General features: G+C 37.0%; 1 protein-coding gene across 2 annotated transcripts; it reads left to right on the top strand.

Annotated features, from left to right (window-relative positions):
* LOC129271280 (uncharacterized) lies at positions 1–26,897 on the top strand. 2 transcript variants are annotated; one of them, XM_064106640.1, is made up of 13 exons: positions 1–242; positions 875–958; positions 2,335–2,613; positions 5,885–6,148; positions 10,038–10,196; positions 10,844–10,896; positions 11,694–11,786; positions 13,505–13,618; positions 14,097–14,297; positions 15,672–15,851; positions 16,388–16,636; positions 17,533–17,697; positions 25,181–26,897. In XM_064106640.1, the coding sequence occupies exons 2-13, from the start codon at positions 889–891 to the stop codon at positions 25,265–25,267; spliced, it is 1,914 nt and encodes a 637-aa protein (XP_063962710.1). In that variant the 5' UTR covers positions 1–242; positions 875–888; the 3' UTR covers positions 25,268–26,897. The 2 variants fall into 2 exon arrangements, with proteins under 2 accessions (XP_063962710.1, XP_063962709.1); XM_064106639.1 differs by having other exon boundaries at positions 1–255.

Below are 26,897 nucleotides of genomic sequence, written 5' to 3'. Positions count from 1 at the left end.
ATTGTGTACACTGTACATGAATATCGTGTTTGCTATTAAACTGAACTCCTCCGTGGTTAGACTTGAGGACTTGATGTTACTGCGCCAGAGCAGGTCGACTATTAAGAGATAATTCGGATTTTGAAATAAGAAAACTGGCACGTTTTAATTTGGTAAAAGAAGTATTTACAAAATGAAACGCTAGTTGGTGCATGACTCCTGTATTCTTGTGAGATCTGGAATAATATTCTTCTCGCAGCGGGGTACGTTATTCACGTAAGTTTTCATGGAACCATATATATAGTAACCTTTTCATTCTAAATGTGAAAGCAGTGCGTGTAAGAGAGGAAATCAATATATTGTTGATTTTTCACTGTATATAGGACTGGGGTGGTTGTAAAATCAATAAATCAAATCAAATCAAATTGTGTAAATACATATGGTGGTCGTCAGAGGAAGATCATTGATGTGGGGGAGAGGGTGGATGTGACACTGCGGGGGGGGGGGGGGGGTGGGGTTATAGATCTGTCCCTTGACCCCTGGCTGGAGAGGTATATGAGAACACCTTTTTTTTTTTTACACAGCTGTGGATAGATTTAAAGGTCAAGTCCACCCGTGAAAATGTTGATTTTAATAAATAGAGGAGAATCAAACTACAGCGTGATGCTGAAATTTTCATCAAAATCGGATGTAAAATAAGTTATGACATTTTAAAGTTTAGCTTATGACAACAGTCATTTATGCACGACTCATTGGCATGCAGTTGAGGCAGTCAATGATGTCCATCACTCACATTTTCTTTAGTTTTTTTTTATTGTTAGGAATTATACATTTTTTTACTATAAAAATACTATCAATTGTTTTCCCTTTGTTTAATTATATGTCATTTTCCCAGATGTCTAACCGAAGATGGATTGCTTTCACGTAGCACTTATCATTTCTGTACTGACCAGCGTTCCCTCTTCCTATGGATTACAAGGTACTCTTAACAAAATTATCATTTCCAATTACAAGATAATGAAGGGGGTATATAATTCAGGACTCCGTCTATTAAGTGCCAAGTATCCCAGTCATATGGTTGTATTCATTTATTCGATGTATGCCATGCATGTTAAGACTATTTTGCAGATGAATGATAAAATGAATTCAGTATTCTATGTACTCAAATTCCTCTCCTTCCAAGCTATAGCCTTTTTAATATTTTCAGTGTGAACTTCATGCGCAAAGATAGGGCAATATTTCTGATTAGTCAGTGACAGCTCTCAGCCATCGATTTTGTTTTAAAATGAGTTTTAATTGAAATGTAATGATCTGAAAAATACACCTGGAAACAACTATACTCTATACTGATTTATATTCTTTCCAGGTTATTTTATATACTTTTTCTCCTTTTATACACATCATTGAATCCAGTTTGCTTGAGTCCACGACGGCATGTGTTCTATCTACATACAGCAACACCCATCCATCTTCTCAGGGCATTCTCCCCCCTTTTTTTTTCCCTTCTCTTTTCTGGGGGGGGGGGGTGTGGTGGGGAAGGGTGGATATTTTTAGGACGGGTTGTTTTGTCCTTTATCTAAGTGTATATTTTTGATAACTTTGTATTTATTTTGTGAGTATTTCCCTCTCAGTTATTTATTTTTTTCTCATTTGATTATCTGTATTTATACTTTGCTATTTTGTTATTTGTGTTATCTATTTTTTGAGGGGCCCACATTGTACAAGCATTGCTTTTTAGTGGGTCCCTCCATTTCCATCTTAATTTAATTTCTATTGAAAAATAGTATACTTATTTAAAACCTACAATGTGTTTCCCAAATTGTCTAAGTGTTTTTTTTTTCACAACATATGTATCATTATTTTCTTTTTTTGCAACGTATTCAAATATTTATGTTTATATATGGTATACAATTCATGTATGTACAATTGATGGAAATGAAATAAATAAATTTGAATTTGAATTTGAATTTGAAAGGGAATCAGCAAAGCGAGCAAGCAGAAAGTTTTGACATTTTTATTTTATCAAATTTTGTGATATATTTTGACATAATATTCAGAAAATAGAATCATATTTCACCCTTCCTTTCCTTTTCTCTTTTTATTGTTTAATGTGAAAATTATTATTACTATTATTTTTTTATTCTATTTTATTTTATTTCATTTATTTTTATTATTGTTTCTTTTAGGAGGGGGGGGGGGGGGGAGCTCCCCCAAGGACCTCCATCTGTACGCCACTGTATATGCATATTTGAAAGTCAACACAAATGCAATTATAAATGGAACATATGGTCCCATATCGAGTTTGTGCATATTATTTGAAATGACATGCATAAATATTGTTTGTTTTTAATTCAGTTATAACCACATCTTACGGGGATAGGGCAACCCTCCCATGCCAACTCGAAGATTTAGCCTCTGAAAACATCCTCTCACTCTACTGGAGAAAAAACGGAGCTACAGTCTACTCCAACACAACAAATGGAAAAGTAGGACATGATAGGTATTTAGTCATCGATGCATCATCTCTTGTTATCCCTGATGTTACGAAGAGCGACGCTGGAAATTATTCTTGTAAAATTGTTAGTCAAACATTTAACACTGTAGAAAGCGACATCACACAGTTATACGTGACAGGTGAGTTATGGTATTAACAGACCTCTTGTTTTTGGAATCTTCTAGTCATATTATCATTATCATTTATAATGATGATAATGATGAAGATAATGATCATGATAATAGTGATGATAATAATAGCAATAATAACAGTGCTACAATTACTACTACTACTACTACTACTAATAATAATCATAATTAATAACTAGATTTTAATTCGTCATGAGGACGAATTAGGTGGTCTGTCATGATTTTTCATTCAGTGTCGGCTAGTTGTATGAAATGAATCATTTAGATATGATCTATTTGATAATCTTGATCATATACATCATGGAAATAAATTTTGACCTTTACTAAATGTGATTATTAATGTGGTGATGACAATCGTGATGATTATACTGATGGTGATAATGCAATACGGTAAATAAGGAAAGAAGTTTGGAGCACGTAAACGCCTTAAACTGCTCAAAAATTTCAGACGATTTTACCAAAATTGGCTTTCCAAAATTGCGCAATGAAAGGCGCCTTAATTTTCACAGCAGCAAATTTTTACTCGACAGTTTGATGTTTTTTTATGAAAAATCTTTGTAAAAATTCTTTGTACTGCCCGGAATTTTCTTTTTCAAGATTTCAATTAAGTTTCAAGCAAGAATTGTCACAATGTCAGTGGGTGTTCATTTCACAGAATACTTGAAAATTCATAGGTGATACTTTTTGAAAACTGAAATATCTTCAACATTTTTATTCGAAGTTTCGGCTAAATTTCGATATATTTTAATAAGAAGTTTCACAATGCTACAATTTCACAGCATCACTTCAAAACTCATCAGTAATGTATTTGATAAAAGAATTATGTAGATTTTTTTGGTAAAAGTTTGCAAAAATTTCTGCAAATTTCTAAACATTTTACATAATATTTTCCGTAAAGAATTTTCAATATCCATTAATTGTGTATGACTTTCACATTTACTTGAAAATTCTTTCTTGATGATTTTTAATGAAAAAAGTCAGGTAAAAGATTTAAATACCGGCGATTTTCCCGCAAAATTTCGGGAAAATGTGTAATTAACTAAATTGCACAATGTTTCATTTCACAGAAGGTACCTGAAAATTTGTTTTACGTTATATTTAGTAAAAATGACCAAATAGAAAAAAAATCTCGGAAATTCCGCAAAATGTCCGAAATGAAATTTTTCAACCCAAGAGCGTTTCAAAATTACCATCTTATAATGGTAATCACAATAATAATGATAATAACAACAATAAACAGTTCTTGTTTATCGTATATCAAATTGATATAACACCTCTGTAAGGGCTTCCAAAAGACTTTGGTGATTATTATCAATATACCCCTAGTTGGCTTTTAGCCTTGCAGCCGTTTTTGAAGTAATTCCTGCCAGTGCCCATTTACCTCACCTTGGTCGGGTGCGGTAAAGTGTGGATAAATCACTTTCTTCTTGAAGATTTGCCAAATGTCCTTGTCTATATCTTTCAAAATTGTTCCCAAAAGGGCCCAAAATTAGGACATCCTAGTCGCAACTTTCCTGCAACAATGTTTTGAGCACGTTGAAAACTTTTCTGCGTGCAGATCAGACTTGCGTGCATGCGCTTTTTCCGGCAACTGCGTGTGAGATACGAGCGAGATACCGTCAATGCGGGAAACCTGCAGTTACGAAAAACCGTTACCGCCAAGTCACACGCAAAGGCGGGGGGGGGGGGGGGGGCAGTCTGCCCCCCTGACGAGTCACAACCAATGCACAGGACGTATCCCTGCCCCCCTGATGAGCTTGAAGACCTTTTTTGCCCCCCTGACGAGCTTGAAGACCTTTGTTGTTTTTTTTTGCTTGTCAATTTATTTTCTGGTACGAAATCCTTTATTTGTGATTGAAGACCTTTTTTTTAGCTTGTCAAAATTTTTGGCGGATGGTTTTGCCCCCCCTTGTGGAAAATCCTAGGTACGCCACTGGTGACAGTCTATTGTTTAAGAAGTTCATTGGGTGTGCTACATTATTTATACAAAATACAATAGTCTGATTTCTGACAGGGCTACATGCCTTGATTAAATAAAAAAGGAAAAAGTAAGTAAATAAATGAAAAACAAAATGAATGAATTAATGCAATGGCATTGTATATAAATCTTAAGTCTGATTTTAAGTATGATTATACTAATTGAAATAATGGATGTACTTCCTCTTTCTTTGCCTGTTTCACTTTTTCTTTTCCCTTTATTCTCTCTCTCTCCAACTGTCTCCCTTTTCTCTCCCTTTTTACTTTTAGTTTTCTTCTCAATTCCATTCATTTTCATTTACTACTAATATTATTTGATGAATACGCATTATTTTGTTTATATTGCTATACATAGGGTTTTAGGAAGTCTTTATTAAAAAATGTCTCTAGTAGGTCTGATTGCAGAATGTTTCAACTTTTTTTTTTTCTGTGTCCTGGAATTTGAAATTAGTGTTCCTAACCTAGGAAGGGGGTACGGTTATCACTTATCTTTCCTTCACTTGCATTAGGTCAGTCTTTATTTCGCTCATATAGGTATATTATCTATATCACATATCGTTTTCGATTTGTCATGTCGCATGTTACACCCATTTACATTACTAGTACTTTATGATTGTTTACACTCTAAAAACTGAAGTGCTAATTTAGCTCTTAAGGAGCGTATGTATAGTGACTGCACTTTGGAGCGCTGATTTTTCTCGTTTAAATCCGAACTAGAAAAAATCAGCACTCCGAAGGGCAGTTACTTAAGAGCTTAATAAGCACTCCCTTTTTAGAGTGTACATGTAGTTAATACATGTTGTAAATCAACCATTGGAATTTTGACAGGAGGCTTTCTGTCCCTGGCTTTCCAATGGTTGAAATTTAAATTGTTTATACTGAAATGCACTGTTTTTATGATTTTCTTTGCCAAACGAATAAATAATTCGGTAATAAAGACATTCGGGTTATAATATAAATCAATCTTTTTCATTTCTTGGCATCCATGTTAACTTCATTATCCTATTGTTTATATATCTATGTTGATAATATGTTTGATTATCCCGAATAAATATCAATAATAAGAAGAATGATGACCCTATGGTGATAATAATGATAATAATACTAACTACTACTACTTATAATAATGATAATAGTAATAGTTATAATGATGATGATAATGATAATAATAATGATAATGATAATAATAATAATAATGATGAAGAAGATGATGATGATAATAATTATGATTATAATAATGATAACTAATGACAATAACAATTTATTTGATCATACTTGTCAATAGATGTTGATGTGAGCCACTGTCAGGACACTGAAGATGGTGAGTGTAGCTGTTTCATCAATGGTTCAAACATTCCATCCTTGGAATGCTCTGCATCCGGGTTTCCAAAGCCTCCAGTGATCACGTGGGACGTGGGTCAGGTGACCTATCGATCATTCTCTCTCGATCTGACAAAGTTTGCTGAAAACGTCACCCTTGTCTGCAAGGCGAAGGATAGGAGTGTAGATAGCATGAATAATAAAACAGTATGCGTCTACTACATGCCTGGTTAGTTGCATTCTCGCTTGCTTTGATTTTTTGATGACCCCCCCCCCTTCAAAAGAAATACAAAACTGAAAAAGCAAAATACATTATTGTCAATCTAATCTGGACTTGTTCCCACCCCCACCACTTGTAGATTAATTTCCAGTGTAAGAAATGTAGTATTAATGTAGACATAGGCGGATCCAGCTTTTGGCGAAAGGGGGGGGGGGGGGTGGGGGCGGGCGCACTGCCGAGCAGCGCACATATTTTTGCACTTCACCTGCGCCATAAAAGAAAATGTTAAAAAAGGGGTAAAGTCTGACCCTGTCAAATGCTCTTTTCAAAATGTAGGATTTCCAGTCATGCCATTTTGCATGACCACACGCAGATAATATTTCCGGGGGGGGGGGGGGGCAAGACTCATGCATTTGGTGGACATCTCACATTTGCACAGTTTTCATAGTTTTCATGAAATGTTAAGGGAAAAAAATTGTTTTTCACAACAGCAGATCGCGAATTTGCCCCCCCCCTTCCCCTTTGCTGCGTACGACCATTCCCTGAAGTCCACTTCATATCTCATTATAACAGAAAATATACATCAATTTAAACATATAATCTTTCTAAAACATATATAGAGAGAGATTGAAAAACTTATTAAAGAAAGAAACAAGCAAAAAGTAACACACAATTATGCATGTTATGTGCGATTTCAAATTTCGTGTATTAACCCTTTTATTGCGATGAGGCCAATACTTTTGTATATTAATAGAGATACAAGTTTTTTTTACTATATGTATATATATATATATATTGTGAGAAAGAAATGGATGAAGAGAACAAAGGTAGGCGTAGCTAAAATCAAATTCTTCGCTTTTCAGATTGGAATATAAAAAATTTCAGCTCGCGCTTCGCGCTCACATCATTGCTGTAGCAAAACCCCCATACTTTTCATGATTAAATAGGTGAATAGAATGTCCCGTTTTCAGTTCTAAGCGTCAAAAGAACTCCCGCTTCGATTTGCAATAATCTTTTGCTGGATATAATCTTGTTCTTTATTACAAACGTTCATTAAACTGTCATTAAACGCCTACCATTGTTCTCTTCATCCATTTCTTTCTCACAATATTAGATAAAAGAGTTGCGAAAGCTGTAGTACATGTATAACTTCACACATTTATATATATATATACATATATATATATATATACACACACAGGGGCGTCTATCCTTTTTTCAGATTTGGGGGGCGAAATCATGAATCAACTTTCCAAAGGCGCTCGACATCACACAAAACTAACAAACTCACACAAACACACACACACATATGCATATATATATATTTATATGACTCATGAGATAGAGACACATATCTCACCAACAAATTTGAATTTTTTTAGTATACTGACATGAAAACAGGAAAAAGGTGCCTGTTTAGGACTGTTTGTAGTAACTCATGAGGAGGATACATATCTCACTACACAGATAATGCGAGTGCCGAGGGCGAGCTGAAATTTTTTTATATTCTGACCAGAACGCTTGATATTCTATGCATTTTTGGTACCAATGATTAAGATGGATATCTTAAAAAAAAACAATAGATGCGAGCGCGAAGCGCGAGTTTAAAATTTTGATATTTCGATCTGAAAAAAATGACAGTTTAATGGACGTTTGTAATAAAGAACAAGATTATATCCAGCAAAAGATTATTGCAAATCGAAGCGGGAGTTATTTTAATCATGAAGAGTATGGGGTTTTGCAACAGAAATGATGCGAGCGCGAAGCGCGAGCTGAAAATTTTTATATTCCAATCTGAGAAGCGGATAATTTGAGCACGATTTTAAATAAAGGACGAGTTGTGTAGCTCTATCTCAATATACGAATGGTTGCGTAATTATACACCCCCGGTACTAGCAATGGGTTTAAGCAAAGTTTTGGACTAAAATATCGAATCATCTTCATAAAACACTATTGTAGCTATCTTACACTAAAGGCCATATAAGTGTAAAGAAGAAAAGTGACTGAAATTTTTTTATTAAAGCATTGGAAAATAAGATTAAAATTAAAGGATTTGCTCTCCGCTTTTGTATGATTCTGGGATTTTTAAATAAATTAAAGATTTCATGACATCTGTGGGCAACTGCCCCGCCCCAGTCCACTCTGTAAGGGCATACGATAAGCTTTGTTATGACCATTCAACAATAAAGCGTATAACCAGGTGCCGCTGATCATTCTTGACCGGCGCCGATCTAGATTTGGTTGGCAATAGGCCCTTCTTCATTATTTTACCGGCACCTATTTATTGGAACCAGGGGACGCTGATTATTCTTGACCGACGCCGATTTAGAACAAGTAGTGCTGATTATTTTTACCGACGTCACGTAAGATTCAGGCAGCGGCAATTCATAATCGACTGGCGCCGATTTAGAACCAGGAGGCGCCGATTATTCTTGACTGGCGCCGATTTTTAACCAGGTGGTGCTGATTATTCTTGTCCGTCGCCGATTTAGATTTAGGTGGAGCTGATTATTCCTGATCGGCGCCGGTTAAGACTCAGGCAGCGCCGATTTATAACCAGATGGCGCTGATTATTCTTGACCAGCCCCGATTTAGATATAGGTGGCGCTGATTATCCTTTATCGGCGCCGGTTACGAACTCAGGCAGCGCCGATTTTTCTTTACCGGCGCCGATTTATAACCAGATGGCGCCTTTTATTCTTGCCCGGCGCCGATTTAGATTTAGGTGGAGCTGATTATTCTTGATCGGCGCCGGTTAAGACTCTGGCAGCGCCGATTTATAACCGGATGGCGCTGATTATTCTTGTCCGGCTCCGATTTAGATTTAGGTGGCGCTGATTATCCTTGATCGGCGCCGGTTAAGAACCCAGGCAGCAACGATTTTTCTTTACCGGCGCCGATTTATAACCAGATGGCGCCGATTATTTTTATATGGTGCCGATTTAGGTGGCGCAGATTATCCTTGATCGGCGCCTGTTAAGACTCTGGCAGTGCCGATTTTTCTTGACTGGCGCCGATTTATAACCAAATGGCGCTGATTATTCTTGTCCGGCGCCGATTTAGATTAAGGTGGTGCTGATTATTCTTGATTGGCGCCAAATATATGCAGGCAGCGCACTGCTGATTATTTTTAACCGGCGAAGTTGTTGGGAAAAGGGTAGTTAAAAGAAAAGATAAGGAAGATGATATGATTGTGCTTTGCTGGGGGATAGTCTTTCCTTACTGTTGCTAATATTATATCAGTGTATAATTTTTTAAGCGGCGCCTTTTCTTTTCTTTCCTTTATTTCTATTTTTTCAAGCAGCGCCTTTTCTTTCTGTTACTTTTCTTTTATTTTTTTTGAGCGGCGCCTTCCCGCTCAAATATTAGGGGGGGGGGGGCGCCCCCTGCGCCACCCCCTGGATCCGCCACTGGTATAGTAGAGATCATGTTTTTGCATTGTGTTAAAGATATATAGGCAATCAAGTGATGAAGAATAGAAGTTTTTTTTGTATGGGTATAACTGGGTCGACACTGTCATGAATTTACAAGGATGAATGATTGATGCGTATATGACAGTACTGAGTATATTGAAGTTACCAAGGACAAACATGGCCATGGGAGGCGGGGGTGCTGGGGTGATATTCTCCATAGGCAGCAACCCCTGGAATTCTGTAAGGTGTGCCAAAGTAATATAAACCAAATGATCTCCATTTTGTTGTGAAACCCTTATCTATATTTATATTTTTTTCTTGTTAAATTTCTCGTGTCCCCTTTTCGCTTGCCAGCACCCCCTGTAAAATGCGTTCCCAGGGCCCTAGACAAGGACTCTTCCTCTCTACTTTAATATTCTAGACCAGTATAAATCTGGGATAAATTCAAGATGGTATGTGACTACTCTTATACTTCTTTTTTTCAGAATCATCATCTACCATGTCAACTGAGATATCTCCTGTAGTCACATCTTCTACAAGTTCAGCTCGTGTGTTCCTTGCTCTGATGATATTATTATCCATTATTTTGTTTATTGTTTTATGTGTTGCCTTACTATACATGAATCATAAACGCAAAAAAAAAGGTAAGTACTAAAACATCATAGAGGGATTGCTTTGTTAAAAAAAAAACAACAGTTAAACAATCATCGTAAAGGTCTTGCTTGGTATCATTCAAACATGAATTATAAAACTGCATTTTGAAAGTTTTGCTATAGAAGCAACCCCTGAACTTTCTGATTAATATTTCTGATTTGTAATGTCTTCCAAGGTCGAGTCCACCCTAACAACAAATTCATTTGAATAATAACAAACAACTATAAGGTCAACGTCATCAATATAGCAGTTAATTTTCCGACGTTATTATCGCACAAGGTATGCAGTCAGCGTGAGCAGTATGTATATTGATAAATAAAGGATCCCTGTTATTTTTTCTTTATAACTTTTTTCAATTTATATAGGGATCAGTTTAGACAAGCTTTGTGTTTTTTATCACTCCGCATGTCACATGTGTGTCTTTGATTTTTTTGTATATATATATATATATATATATATAACTACACACACACACATCCTCACACACACACATATATATATATTTATACATATATAAGTTGAATTTAAATTTCAAGTTGACTTTTTATTAAATTTTTCCTATCAAACGTTATAGAAGTTCTGTAAAAAGGAAAGCAAGTAGATGAATGCATTGATTTTTTTTTCGTTTCATATACAGGTTCGCTGCACTTTCATTTGCCCATTCGTTTGATGTCAAGGTCTACATCAACGGTAAGAGTAATTATACTAAATAAACAAATGCACACATAGCAAAAAACCTTGGTGTCAATTGGTGTACATAGATTACAAAATCAGTTATTTTACTCCGGTGTTAGAATTTTGGCGTTATTTCAACACCCGTGGGTGTTATAACACATTTGGTTGACACTTTTTGGTGTTACGTTTAATCTCTCGGGAGTATTTTTTAACAACCAATTGTATGGTTCTAGGCCAAGCGAGGACAGTTTTAAAACCCCGGTTTGCAAATTATCTCTTTTGAGCACCGAATCATATTTCAATGTATCACAAAATTTGGTCTACCATGTCTACAATGGCCCGTAATTTATGACAATGCTTTTCCTGATAATCTTTAAACATTAGTTTTGTTACATTGTATGGTCAGCAGGCGATGATTTACTTACTGCTGTCGTTTAACGTCATAATGTATCTAACTTTTTTTTTAATTATAATTCTAGACTTCTTGTTTTGACTCCATTATAAATCAGCTACGGAGCCTCTTATAGGTTACACGACATGTTTATTTTTATTTTTTTGTAACTCGTACCATCGACTTAATAACTAGCTCCCTTGAGATACAAGTAGAAGGAACAAGCTGGTAACTAGTGGGAACGAGTCAGAAAAAAATGTCATGTCACACTTAGTAGGCTATCCACTCCACGCTAGGAAATAAATATAAAAAAACCCCGTAAAATACTTATGTTTTTATCAGCCATTGTTTGGCCTTTCTTACGTATATACATTATAATTATTAAAATGATTGAACTATATAATGATTACATTCAACGCAGCCGAAATCCGAACAAGCGAGTAAACGTCCTCCAGAGCCAATGATTAGTTATGATGCAGGAGACGTCAAGGTCTGTAAGGACAGCTGGAAACATGTAAGTTCAAATAAACATTTATTTTCTTCCATTTCACAAATTTCTACATATATCGTAAACATAAATTGATACACTAATCAGTTTGTTATGAAGAATATAAATATATAGTACTCAAGGCTGGAATGGAGTTTACATAACTACAGTATGTAAAGCTCTGAAAATTTCATCTAAATCTGTTACAAATGACAAAGGGCGCCTTTTCACACGTGAATCTTGAATCGTCATTGTATTGATGATTGCAAGTCGTCTTTAGAATCATCGGATCTTTCACACGCTCACTCGAACAGTTTGATTTGAATTCGAATTCCAGAGCGGAGGCGGTATGTGTCTAACCTCCCTTTAACGCGGTAAAAACAATCGTAATTTGAATGATTCCAGTGACAAAGAAGGCTAATGACGAATTTTTAGCACGTGTGAAGACAAACTAGAATCACGAACGCTAATCACAATAACGAATTCAAATTCTACTCCGGAGGTGAATTCTAATTACGTTTCACTCAAATAACGGTACGAATTTTGCGTGTTGAAATCTAAGGTCTAGGTATAATTGATGAAATTCTTTATATGCATACCATCATATACACAATGAACAACTTGTAGTATTATATCTGTTTTGAAAAAGGTGATTTCTTTTTTTTTCCTTTTTAGATTAATTTATGTATATCAATTAGCACGTCAAACGGCTTGGACACAACTACAACATGGCGAATTGTGTCCATTTTGCACAGCTATGTGCAATAACTGGACAGTTGATGTCATGTCTTTACGGTCCCTTATTGGATGAAATCATAATTATTACTTTACTTTCATATAGACGTGTAAACTAGGTCTCCATTACAACAAAATAAGCAGCAATTATTATTATGTTATATGAATAATGATTCGGTAAAGTCAATTATATTTGCATTCTTGGACGAAACGTTTTATAATTTCATGTAATAAAGTACAGAAGTGGGGAAGATGAACTCATCAGTTATCCCATCACGTATTCATTAAGGGGGCATGCCTAGAACCATAACACCAGCCTTAACGTTAAAATGCTTGTCCGTTTAGGATGTCTTTTTTTAGATTAGTATTTTGTTCTGATGAATCTGATTATTTGATATAATCTTCACCCAAGATCACCTTAAAACTTAATTTACAAAAATGTCATACTTGTAAAAAGAAGAAGAAAGAAACTGTATTTTCCAAATATTAGAATGTTATTATTTGTTTTTGGTGTTCAATATGACAACTAAATAATTTTCACACTATGAATTATGCTGAAAAACCCCAAACATTTATGGCATTCGGCTGAAACACGATTTGTATTGAGATTGTATACACAAAACCATATCATGTCGCATAGTTTGTTGAAAATACAAGATATCAAATCAAAAGGGTCTTCAACCGCCATCTGTTTGTACATGTGTAAAAATTGGGACTTGAGTAATGAAAGCGAAACATCAGGAAGAAGGGGGAGGGGGGTAAGCTAGGGAGGTCCAAGACAGATATTTAAGCGTTAAATTTAGTTAGGCCTATGAGATATGTATCCAAATATTTGACAGACTTGGAGTTTCATAATTAGGTACACCATTTTTGCGGATGAGGTAAGATTATATTTCCTACGTCTTTATTCAGTTAATTATGATTTTTTTTCCAGCAACATCGATTGGCGATTTTAGGAAGACCGCTACATGTCTATATTCGTTAATAATCATAAATAATGTTATTTTCAGTCGAAAGGAAGCAATGTAGGAGTTGAGATTTCAAATGACAGCAGACCGATTTCAGCCATCGAGGCTAGTTCTGACGTTGTCGACTTTTATCCAAAGGACGGCAATAAAGACATAGTAAGTCTAACAGCTTTCTGTAATGGCGGTTGATATCATTTTGATAGCTAGGTATTGTTTTCTAGCTCTACAATTTTCTTTGGACAAAATAGCATTATCAAATTCGGTGATAATCATGGACTCATTTGATGTTTCAGGAATACAGAGATGTCATGTTGAAGTGTGGATTATTAGATCATTCGATATTCGTATAAGAAAATTACAAAAGACTCTATTTTTGCATTTTTGCCAAGTTCAATATTATACATCACAGACAATTGCAAAATAAGAGAACATTTCCATTTTAGCGTTAGATGTGCATGCCCTATTATGTTCAGAACTATTATCGTAAGTAAAACAAGATGAATCACGCCAAAATCATTTCTCCCTCACAGTACAATATTTTTGACCTGTAAAATATATTCGACCTTGAAAAATATACGCCTTGATATCTGGGCGAATATCTTGCCAACTTATTCATGTCCTGTTTCTTTTTCAGGTTTTGATGGATGAAGCTGCGCCAAGGCCCGCGCTACCACTGGTAGGACAGGTTTTCCTTGATGATCTACGCTCTGCAACCGAAGAAAGTGAAGATGCTATGAAAAAGGTCATCGTCGCGGTGTTATCGAAACGGAAGGAACCTTATGAGAATGACCAGTCACATATTGAACCCAGTATAACTGTTCAGTCATCATTCATGGTTAGTTGAACTAAACCACCCTATGGCACACAGAGGAAATACTACTATACCTGCTGCTGCTGATATTACTACTACTACTACTACTACTACTACTACTACTACTACTACTACTACTACTACTACCTACTACTGCTGCTGCTGCTACTACTGCTGCAACTACTACTACTACTACTACTACTGCTGCTGCTGCTACTGCTGCTGCAACTACTACTGCTACTGCTACTACTACTACTACTACTACGACTACTACTACTACTGCTGCTGCTAATACTACACCTGCTACTATTATGGCTGCTACAACAACAACACCAACAAAACAACAACATCTACTACTACTACTACTACTACTACTACCACTAGCGTACCTACGGGGGGGGGGGCAGAGGGGACACTCTGCCCCCCCTGACGAGCCACAACCCATACAAAAGACCTTTTTTGCCCCCCTGACGAACTTGAAGACCATTTTTTTTTTTTTTTTTTTTTTTTTTTTTTTTTTGCTTGTCAAATTTTTTGTCTGGTACGAAAACCTAAATGTTTTTATTGAAGACCTTTTTTTTTTTTTTTTTTTTTGCTTGTCAAATTTTTTGGCGGCCGATTTTGCCCCCCCTGTGGAAAATCCTAGGTACGCCACTGACTACTACTACTACTACTATAGACTACCGAATACTACTACAAATATTACTACTTCTAATACTACTATTACTGCTGCTGCTGCTACTACTGACATCACGTCTACTATTACCACTACTACTATTAAAATACAATTGTAATACACGAGAATGAGGCCTTACTGAATTTATTGAAAATATTCACCTGAGATGTATTTTGTAACATCTATTTTTGTAGAATACGAAACACTATATAGCTCAATGCACAACCACATGGCTGAAGCTCGCTTAGGTTCACCACAGGTACTACTCCGTACTCACAATAAAAGAAAACCAAAAATATGTTGTCGTTTGAAATATTGAAGAAAACACATTTGAACAAAATGACATTTACTTATGTTCTAGACTTTAGCGAACATTACAACAGTGGAGGGACACACAGAGCATAAAATGGAGAAGGCGGAGATTGTCTTAGATTTACCCATAGGGCTAATTAATTATTCATAAAATATAGAGAGGTGCACCACTTTCTCTCCATCTTGGATCCGCCACTGCTACAAATTAAGCACCTTCATAAACAGATGAAATGATAAAGGTATACAGCTATATTGGCTGAGTAGTTGTGATTTTAATGTCTGTGGACATTGTGGATAAGTGGATAAACATACATGTATATATTCTTACTTGGGAATATCAAGGCAAATGTATATGATTGATTTATTTACTAGAGAATTATTTCGATTATTAATGAAATATCTGTTCTTAGCCCACGCCTTTGCAAGATCCTGATTTGGCATTCGTTCATATGATTCTTGATGATCTGGATCAAATCCTCGATGCCCGAGACAGAGACGAGTGCGAAATCCTTATTACCAAACCAGGCTTGAGAGATATCACAGATGAATCCCAGATACCAACCTATCAAGGAAATAGAGTCATTCAACAGGTTAAACATATCCATGATTCAAAAGTTGTGAAGTTTCCACTTCCGAAGTGGAAACTTCGTTATATTTTCAAATCCAAGACATATTGGCCTATTCATATCTTATGTTTTAGTACTAAAAAGAATAGTGTCATTAGGCGAGTGTGTCAAGAATCTCCTTGTCAGTGAGTTTTACTGAATTATTCGTTGTGAGCCAACCAGATGCAATGATATCTGCAGCTTATAACAGATGATTAAAGGAATCCACTGATTTATCGTTTCATGAAAATGATCAACGGGTGTGAAGGATGGATATAGATCAAGATTCTCTTTAACATACATTCGTATTTAATTTCATGCTTGGTTAAGTGAGATCATTATAAGAAACTCGGCTAAATTATGTTATCTAACATATGCTATTCTTAGGATTTTACAAGGCTTGCATTCATTGTCTAGTTACATGAAGTGTTGTAGGTTTAGGCACATGGTTTGACTCAAATTATGGAGGTTATCCCCATGTTAATATCTTGCAACTGAAAACCTCTCTTTCATATCCGTAGAGTCGTCTAGGCAACGCGTATCAATCTCACACGCAAGCTAGCATGACGTCATCTCTGACTAGTAGCATGGTGGCCTATACTAGTACTCCACTAGCTTCCGTCTTAGAAAACGAACTGAGAAAGAAGCCAACTGAGAGAACAGCCATGCGCAACTCTATCTCTCAAATCATCTTAGATGGTATGATGGCAGGATACTCGAAGAGAGGAATGCAGGAAAGTTTGATAAGTCGCAGCACCGGGGGTCTGCCTGTAAGTCGAAACTAAATATCTGGGTTATTAAATAAAACCGATATTCATTGTAAACTTTTGGCGTGAAGCAAGGCTGTGTGATGGCACCCGCACTTATCGGTCTCATGTTCGTAGCAATAATGGTCATGTTTTATTTTTTTCCTCATGAACAAGGGTTGTTTCGTATGGATATTTGTAAAATTGCCAATAACATTAAGAACTACTGGGGCTTATAGGGTGGTGAATAGTTTATAGATACACCAAACATCTCTCGTATTTCAGAAAAGTTCGGCTGAATAAAAAATAATCGTAATGTAATTTTTACAAATGACAAACCATGCTCTGAAATTCTTGTTTATCAACCATAATTTCAATTTACATTGTTCACATTTTTGCTGCTGATGGGAATAAAAATGATTGGGAATCTCATCTAGCATCCCATGATATATTTCATTCATTTGGAAAGTCACTACTAAAATAATGAAAAGTTTGAAAATTTTGCATGTTTTAAGGAAAAACAACAGAAGATGAATGTGTGAGAAATAGGCCTCTAGTGGCGGGGGAGGGGGGGGGGTGGGTGGAGATGGTGATTGTTGGGATGACTTGTTTTTTGTTTCGTTCTTGTAATATAAGCTTTTATGAGAAAGTACTCCCCAAAAGGTCGAAACAGATTTGTTTGGTTTGTCTCTGAATTCTTGAAGAAAAAAGAGGGCACTATGGTCCACCCTACTGGTCAATTCTGGATCAACTGCTGTTCATGAATAAAACTCTTATTTCGGATGATGATCACAAAGTCAAAGCTAGGCTTCCCGCTGTGAAATGGAGGAATTTAAGAGACTAAACTCTGAGCGCCCCATTTATTCAAAATTCCACTGTTTCAGAATACTTACTATTCTTTCTTTATTTCATTTTTAAAGGATACTAGTATGTCATTGTGCGTAGATATTGGAGAGCAAGATGACGAAGTTTCCAGACTTGTTACCTTCTGGATGAATAAGACTGCCAAGTTAGACACTAAGGTTAAGAAAAACATTAAGAGATACCTGTTTCCGTTGAAGCCAAGAAATGGAAATATCAATCAGGCAAGTACCAGCCCCTACTTTTCAAAGTTTAAATTTAATTAGAATATATGGAAAGATATCGCCCCAAAACGCATTCATTCTTGATACATTCTAAAGGGAGCTTTCATTTCTTGCGATCATCCATTACTTTAGCCACTTTTTGAGGAACAGATTTTAATTAAAATCACTAGTTCTGTTGGTCTTTTAAGAACAATATTTATTTATTCATTCATATTTCACCAGGGTAGCTCATTCAACAAAAATTGATCTTCCCTGAGGCCCAGGATAATAAACAATACAACTATATACAATAAAAACAATCAATGATGATAATACACAATCATCAGGTCATAATTTATTGGTAAAATATAAAGGGACAACAACTTTATATCAAATAATACATAAAGAATGGATTAACCAATATAGAAAATAGATATAATAGTTATAAGCACCAGTCCTGAAGAGGGAATTGGTATTATTTCCCAGTAGATCGGCCTCGGCAAGATTGAGGAAATGTCTTTTTACCGAGAGTTTGAAATTACACTACTCAAAAAAAATTAAGGACCACTTTTTAAAACGTACATAAAGATTTTATACAAGGTGTTTTATTTCTGGAAATACCTCAGTACAACTGTCCTAAATGTCCTTAAACACGCTGTAATCAATTTCACGCATGGGTGGTTTCAGTTGTTGCACAATGTCTCTCGCATCACTGCACATCCTGAAAAGTGGGCCCCGAGGGGTATCAGCTACCGACATGAAGTGGTAAAAACGAATGTCTGAGTGTCTTTCAGGCAGTTCAGTAACGAATGTGACCACCTCCTGCAGCAATAACGGCTTCACAGCGCTGTCTCATGGAGCTGATGAGGCGATTGATGTCTCTGACGTCCAGTGCATCCCATGCAGCCTCCAGAGCCACACCCAGCTGCTGCAGTCCAAGTGGATGGGCTTCGAGCTGCTCGAGACTCCTCCTCATCATGTCCCAGACGTGCTCTATCGGGTTTAAGTCCGGGGACCTCGCTGGCCACTCCATACGCTCAATCCCCTGGCCCTCAAGGAACTCGGTCACCACCCTAGCTCGGTGGGCACGGGCATTGTCATCCATGAAAATGATGTTTTGTCCCACATTTTCTGCAAATGGCACCACTATAGGTTCAAGGACCTCATCCCTGTACCTCACTCCTGTCATTGCCCCCCCTGGGACCACGTAGAGACGAGTACGGTTGGCGTAGGTGATGCCTCCCCACACCATGACGCTGCCTCCCCCATAACGGTCATGTTCTGCAATACAGGGGTCTGCAAATCTCTCTCCTGGTCGCCTCCAGACTCTCGAACGTCCATCATTGTGGTCAAGGGAAAATCTGCTCTCATCTGTGAACAGAACTCTACGCCATTGCTGTCTGGTCCATCTGACATGCTCCCGGGCCCAGTTGAGACGAATTCTTCTGTGAGCAGGGGTGAGTGGGACACACTGAGCTGGCCGTCTGGCATGCATATTGGCTCTGTGAAGTCGGTTACGGATTGTTTGAGTGGAAACAATCACTCCAGTTGCTGCAGCGAAGTCATTGTTGAGGCGGCGTGCACTGTGAAAGCGGTTGCGGAGGCTGAGATTCGTCAAGTAGCGATCATCTCTAGGGGTTGTCGAAACTGGTCGGCCACTGCGGGGTCTCTCGGAGTATAGCCCTGTCTCTCGGTGTCTTTGATTTGCTCTGCTAATGACACTGTGTGACACGCCCATCATTCTGGCTACTCTTCGCTGACTGAGGCCAGCTTCCAACTTGCCTACAACAGCAATGCCAAGACACCACCTAAGTGAAACAGATGTAGCCAGAGCCCTAGGGATGCTGGAAGCTGGCCTCAGTCAGCGAAGAGTAGCCAGAATGATGGGCGTGTCACACAGTGTCATTAGCAGAGCAAATCAAAGACACCGAGAGACAGGGCTATACTCCGAGAGACCCCGCAGTGGCCGACCAGTTTCGACAACCCCTAGAGATGATCGCTACTTGACGAATCTCAGCCTCCGCAACCGCTTTCACAGTGCACGCCGCCTCAACAATGACTTCGCTGCAGCAACTGGAGTGATTGTTTCCACTCAAACAATCCGTAACCGACTTCACAGAGCCAATATGCATGCCAGACGGCCAGCTCAGTGTGTCCCACTCACCCCTGCTCACAGAAGAATTCGTCTCAACTGGGCCCGGGAGCATGTCAGATGGACCAGACAGCAATGGCGTAGAGTTCTGTTCACAGATGAGAGCAGATTTTCCCTTGACCACAATGATGGACGTTCGAGAGTCTGGAGGCGACCAGGAGAGAGATTTGCAGACCCCTGTATTGCAGAACATGACCGTTATGGGGGAGGCAGCGTCATGGTGTGGGGAGGCATCACCTACGCCAACCGTACTCGTCTCTACGTGGTCCCAGGGGGAGCAATGACAGGAGTGAGGTACAGGGATGAGGTCCTTGAACCTATAGTGGTGCCATTTGCAGAAAATGTGGGACAAAACATCATTTTCATGGATGACAATGCCCGTGCCCACCGAGCTAGGGTGGTGACCGAGTTCCTTGAGGGCCAGGGGATTGAGCGTATGGAGTGGCCAGCGAGGTCCCCGGACTTAAACCCGATAGAGCACGTCTGGGACATGATGGGGAGGAGTCTCGAGCAGCTCGAAGCCCATCCACTTGGACTGCAGCAGCTGGGTGTGGCTCTGGAGGCTGCATGGGATGCACTGGACGTCAGAGACATCAATCGCCTCATCAGCTCCATGAGACAGCGCTGTGAAGCCGTTATTGCTGCAGGAGGTGGTCACACTCGTTACTGAACTGCCTGAAAGACACTCAGACATTCGTTTTTACCACTTCATGTCGGTAGCTGATACCCCTCGGGGCCCACTTTTCAGGATGTGCAGTGATGCGAGAGACATTGTGCAACAACTGAAACCACCCATGCGTGAAATTGATTACAGCGTGTTTAAGGACATTTAGGACAGTTGTACTGAGGTATTTCCAGAAATAAAACACCTTGTATAAAATCTTTATGTACGTTTTAAAAAGTGGTCCTTAACTTTTTTTGAGTAGTGTATTTAGGGTTTTAACATTCTTAACACCTTTTGGGGAGATGCACAACTTAATTTTTAATTTTCACTCAAGTATTGACAGTTATAGAGTTGTACCGTATCGACCTAACTGTTGCACATGTAGACTGTAGTTAGGCTGTAAGTTAGAAGTATCGCCTGGCCGCTTTATACGGTCTGTGTTCATAGGCCGGCATATGCCTACCGGTAGCCTCTAACGTTAACTGTTATGCCATAGCAATCCACAAAGGGTTTATTCGAATTGTAAATAGATCTCTAGACCTAACGTTAGATCTAACGTTAGAGCTGTGCCTAGTATGGACTATGCAAAGAAGTTTGATGTTCTGAGTCTGAACCCGTTCTTCTTCTAGCGTGTTCTGATGCCGTCGGACTAGTGAGGCCTAGTCTAGCTTCATTTTTCTCTCTCTAGATCTAACGTTAGACTCCTATCTAACGTTAGAGTTATAGATCTAGCTCTAGGTCTAACGTTAGACTAGTCTACATAATCTATAGAACTCTAACTAGGTGATGTAGATCTGATCTAACGTTAGACCTAGATCTAACTTACATGACTTAGATCAAACTTAGAATCTAACGTACACAAAGTTCCACTTCATTACCTACTCGTATTCGTAGCTAGACCTAACAGGCTAGGTCCTAGTCTGCGTGGAGTGTAGGCCTCGACCTCTAGATCTAGGGTCTATCCTTTTTTTTATTTGATAGAGTCTAGAATTCTAAGTAAGATCTAGGCCTAGATAAGTTAGAATCTAGTCTTGCATTTCAGATCACACACATTATTAAGTTATCTAGAATCTAACAGTTAGATCTAGAGTTCTAACTTACATGTGCAACAGTTAGGTCTATACAGCTCTAGTAAAACTGTAAATATTTGCTATGACAACTTTGTTGTCAGCGAATGAACGATTCGTCGTACAGTGAGTTTCCGTGCATTGCTTCATGACAAATTAATTTTCTTGTATGACAAAACGTTTTTCATACATTACGAATTAATTTCCATGCATGACAAACTGATTTCTTAGCATGACGAATCAAAATGAAAATTCGTCAAATAAGACCACTTTTCATTACGAATTAAAATTTGTCTAATGACAAATCTTTTCCCAATACTTACGAATTCAATTTGTCATGGAAATCTGCTTGCATGACTAATTTATTTGACAAATTCAAAGTTTGTCAAATAAGACCACGTTTTGACGATTTTTTTGTCAATTGACTAGGTATTTTTAAGAGTGTATTCCATAGAGCGCAGCAATCATAACATAAAGCATTTTTATGATAATCTGTACGATATTTACCTTTAACTTAATCACGATGAGCACTTTGTCGAGTATTCACATTATGGACTTTAGAAATTTCTTTGAAAATATTTTTGAAACAATTTGATGATTAGTCATGAAGAAATGTATTAATATATAAGCAACCATCTTTAACGAGTAAACATTTCATTAGAGCGGGTGTATATATTACAGTTTGAAATAAGTCTTGCTGCCCTTTTCCCAATTCCGTCAGCTTATCAATTTGACCTTGATATCTATCCCCCCAAAAATTTCACAACAGTAATTCATTTGTGTTTGAATGAGACATAAATCTGATAAATTCATTGATGCTTTATCAACATATGGTTTTACTCTTCTGAGCATGGCAAGTCCTGCAACTTGCTTTTCTACGTACATAGTCTACATGGTTGCACCATAACAATTTATCATTAATAACTCCACCAAGACATTTACATCTATTACACTTTACAATTTCAATACTTTCATACTTAATATAAATCGCAATATATACATTTTTAATGCGTTAAATCTTTTCTTCTAAAGATGATATATACCTTTTTATCAACATTTAAGCATATAGCTTATTTAACTTAATCCACTTAGCGATAGCGTCAAAGTCATTCTAAGGTTTTACATATAGGGTAGTATTATCAGCATACATTTTTATCTTTGCATTATTCCAAACTTTTAACATATCATCAATATGAATAAAAAAAAGTAAGGGACCTAATATAGATCCTTGTGGAACTCCAAGGGAAATATATCAATAATTTGATTTAGCATCTTCATCCCAACATATTCCTTTCTGTTGGTTAAATACGAATCAAACCATGCTAAAGACAAATCACTTAAACCAATATTTTTATAAAATAGACGTATTATCTATAGCCATGATAGCGTTTAACCAAACATCAGTTGAAAAACCGAAAGCCGAAACTAGATTTGCCTGACTGAGAACCGAATTGTGCTATGCTAAGAATATTATTGGAAATCAAATAGTCATATATTATGTTATACTGAGTGTTTGTCTCACCTGCATAGCAGAGCGAGACTATAGGCGCCGCTTATCCGACGGCGACGGCGGCTGCGGCGGCGGCGGCGTCGTCAACATTGAAATCTTAACCAAGATTAAGTTTTTGGAATGTCATCGTAACTTAGAAAGTATGTAAACCTAGTTCATGAAACTTAGACATAAGGGTAATCAAGTATTACTAAACATCCTGCCTGAGTTTCAGGTCACATGATCAAGGTCAAAGATCATTTAGGGTCAATGAACTTAGACCATGTTGGGGGAATAAAAAACGAAATCTTAACCAAGGTTAAGTTTTTGAAATGTCGTCATAACTTCGAAAGTATATGGCCCTAGTTCATGAAACATAGACATAAGGGTGATATATGTATCATTGAAGATTCTGCTGAAGTTTCAGGTCACATGAAGTCAAAGGTCAAAGGTCACTTAGGGTCAACGAACTTTGACCATGTATTTGTGGAATCATCATAACTTTAAAATTTTATGGATCTAGTTGATCAAACTTAGACATAAGAGCAATTATGTATCCTTCAACATCCTGTGCGATTTTCAAGGCACATGACTAAGGTCAAAGGTCATTTAGGGTCAACGAACTTTAGTAATGTTGGGGGTATTTGTGGAATTGTCATCATAACTTTAAAAATTTATAGATCTAGTTCATAGAAACTTGGGACATAAGAGTAACCATGTATCCCTGAATATTTTGTGTGTGTTTCAGGTCACATTACCAAAATCAAATGTCATTTAGGGTCAACGAACTTTGATATTGTTGGGGGTATTTGTGGAATTGTCATCATAACTTTAAAAGTTTATAAATCTAATTCATGGAAACTTGGGACATAAGAGTAACCATGTATCCCTGAATATTTTGTGTGTATTTCAGGTCACATGACAAAAATCAATTGTCATTTAGGGTCAACAAACTTTGATAATGTTGGGGATATTTGTGGAATTGTCATCATAACTTTAAAGTTTATAAATCTAGGTCATGGAAACTTGGGACATAAGAGTAACCATGTATTTTTGAATATCTTGTGTTTGTTTCAGGTCACATGACCAAAATCAAAGGTCATTTAGGGTCAATGAACTTTGGCTGTGTTTTTTTTTTTTTGAATTGGCATCATAACTTAGAAAGTTTCTGGATCTACACATGTAGTTCATGAAACATAGACATAAGGGTAATCGAGTTGTTTTGCACATGTCTGATGTCAGGTCACATGATCATGTTCAAAGGTCATGTTGGGTAAATGGACATAGTATTTGATCATCATCTGAATGTTTTCTTTCATGAGTAATTATTTAATAGCTGTTTTCAAAGTCATTACTGTTGGTATATCAAATCGCGTAATGCAGGCGAGACTGCCAGAGGCGTTCCACTTGTTTAAATGTAAGTTTCGTATGCAAATAAGCATTGAAAATCGTTTCTTATTTAAATCTGATTACCTGTTTCCATATTGGGTGGCAAATAACATACAGATACCTCAAAACTGTTTGGTGTTAAACAATTATGACTAAATCTCCTGTACCCTTAATCAAATTATCACGAATGATATAGACCTTGCATTGAAATTCTTATAAGCAATAAATGTAATCTACAATGACGGTCTTCTGTAGCTGATGGGAATTGAAATGATATCAGATTTTCAGCTGATTTAAGTAGATTTTCAAATTCATAATTTTTTTGTCATTTTTCATTGGGAGAGGATTATTACTTTATGTATTTGCTGGCCCCAGAATTTGTGAAAAGCTTCGGAAATGTGTTACAGATAAATATTTTAGCAGGGTTAGAGGAAAGCACACTCGGTGTACCACCGATAAATTCTTCGACAAAGCCTGCTTAGCCAATGGCGACTGTTGTGCCAGGAAAAAAATAGATAATGGTTTTACTATAGGGGAATTTTTAAAGGTTTTTAATGTAACGTCTGCTGGTCAAAATCTCGTTCAGCTCAGGGTCATTTATATCTGAACGGTGTCAAGTTCACTGTGAAACACGATATAATCTGCCTTTATTAATTACATATCCTTCTCTGAGTATATGCATAGAAGCATTGATAATCCCATTTCTAATTCAATGTGAATGTTTCTTTGTTTACGTAACGCAGAGTTTGGGAGCAGATTCGGGAATACACTCATCCAAGGAGGGAGATGACATACCACCAACAGCAATGCTTCTTGATAGCAATGGTTAGCAAGCTCAAGATTATTGTGGAATCTTAAACTAGGGATACATCAAAATCGAATTCTTCGGATTAAATTCGGACCGATTCTGCCCGAATATGGCCTGATTCGGATGGTTTCGGTTGCTTCGAATGTTCACGAATTTCCTCGCGTTCGCGGGGGAGAACAGAATACTCCTGAAAACCACCCGCACCACCCGAAATCGTGTATTCGGATGATTAAAATCGATTAATTCTGAATTATGACAAACATGGACAACCAAGTAAAGAGAAAAACAAAATGCTACAATCAACATGGTTAAGAACAAAATGGCCATCTCTGTGTACATGTATGAATATATGCATGTGCAGCCATCAGTGCTTTTACACATTTTATGGGGGAAGAGTGCAACAGTAATTTTGATTAATCAAAGCGCACATAATAGTAGTTTCTTTTTATTAAACACGTGAACACGTTGGTATCAATAATGCATAAAGCATTTTCATTTATTTGATGAGAGATAACACAGCGATGTAGATAGAAATACCTTGGTCAAAGGACGTGCCGGGAATCGAACCCTTGACTTTCCTGGTGCAGTTGGGTACCCTAGACCACTAGGCCACGGCACCTTATTTTATATAAATTATTTATATGATTCGATGTAAATAGAAATCTACATTTCGAAGTTTTGCATCATTTCGGTGAAACAGTTCCATGAATGTCCAGATGAATATGCCATGAGCTAATACCTACTAATTTTATTATATGAAATAATAATTTTTCATATTTTGTCCACAGTAAGAAATTGAATGATAACTGATTTAATGTGTGAGATAGTTATTGCTGCAACTTTTTTTTCACAATGGATATATATTTTAGAAACACTTATCAAAATATGAAGTAAAAAAATATTGATTTAATGTAATAACGTTAAAAAAGGAACGTGGGGACATGAAATTGTCACATCTACTGTATATTTATGATATCACAGAATATTGATTAGATCTAAAATAATTGGGAATAACTTCAATGTTTGTTTCATCTTTAAACCTAGTATTCATGAGGTTTTGCAAGGACGCGAATGCGCTCAAAACAGCATCGTCCAACATTCGCAGCATTGCTGCATTGCAAAACATGACAGATTGCACGATTGAAGTTCGGATTGATATCCCCCTTCCCCCGAAACGTTACCCCCTCCCTCGAACAATGAATTAGGTTTGCTGCTTGAATTCGTATTATTAAACCATGTTTTAAAATCTACAAGTTTTTTACGGTTTGTTATCTATTTTTTTTCGTCTTCCTATGTTCTGAGCTGATTACTTTTATTTCCGTAATTAATGTTTATAGTAAGGTTGTTTATATTCTGCTTTAAACATTCATACTTGGTTCTGTCAACCTTATACATGTATATGTCTATGCTAATGTTTTTATATGTTGGACCCCCGAGGAAAACCGACATGACCGTGCCAGCCAAGCTGAATGTGGGCAATCTACCGTCTTTATAATTTAATACTGAAAGACTAATACTGCTACTGCTAGAACTTCTACTTTACTATTACTACTACTACTACTACTACAACTACTACTACTACTGCTGCTACTACTTCTACTACTACTACTACTACTACTACTACTACTACTACTACTACTACTACATATTAC

This window comes from Lytechinus pictus, chromosome 11 (genome assembly GCF_037042905.1).
Source record: "Lytechinus pictus isolate F3 Inbred chromosome 11, Lp3.0, whole genome shotgun sequence".
Taxonomy (NCBI): domain Eukaryota; kingdom Metazoa; phylum Echinodermata; class Echinoidea; order Temnopleuroida; family Toxopneustidae; genus Lytechinus; species Lytechinus pictus.
Note: the sequence above shows the minus strand (reverse complement) of the source record. Positions and strands in the feature narration are given on the sequence as shown.

Excerpts from the sequence above, each read along its gene's own strand:
- LOC129271280 (XM_064106640.1), top strand. The coding sequence starts at position 889 with ATGGATTGCTTTCACGTAGCACTTATCATTTCTGTACTGACCAGCGTT. Across the intron at positions 15,852-16,387 it reads GAAATAGAGTCATTCAACAG|AGTCGTCTAGGCAACGCGTA; the intron begins GTTAAACATATC and ends TCATATCCGTAG. Across the intron at positions 17,698-25,180 it reads GAAATGGAAATATCAATCAG|AGTTTGGGAGCAGATTCGGG; the intron begins GCAAGTACCAGC and ends TACGTAACGCAG.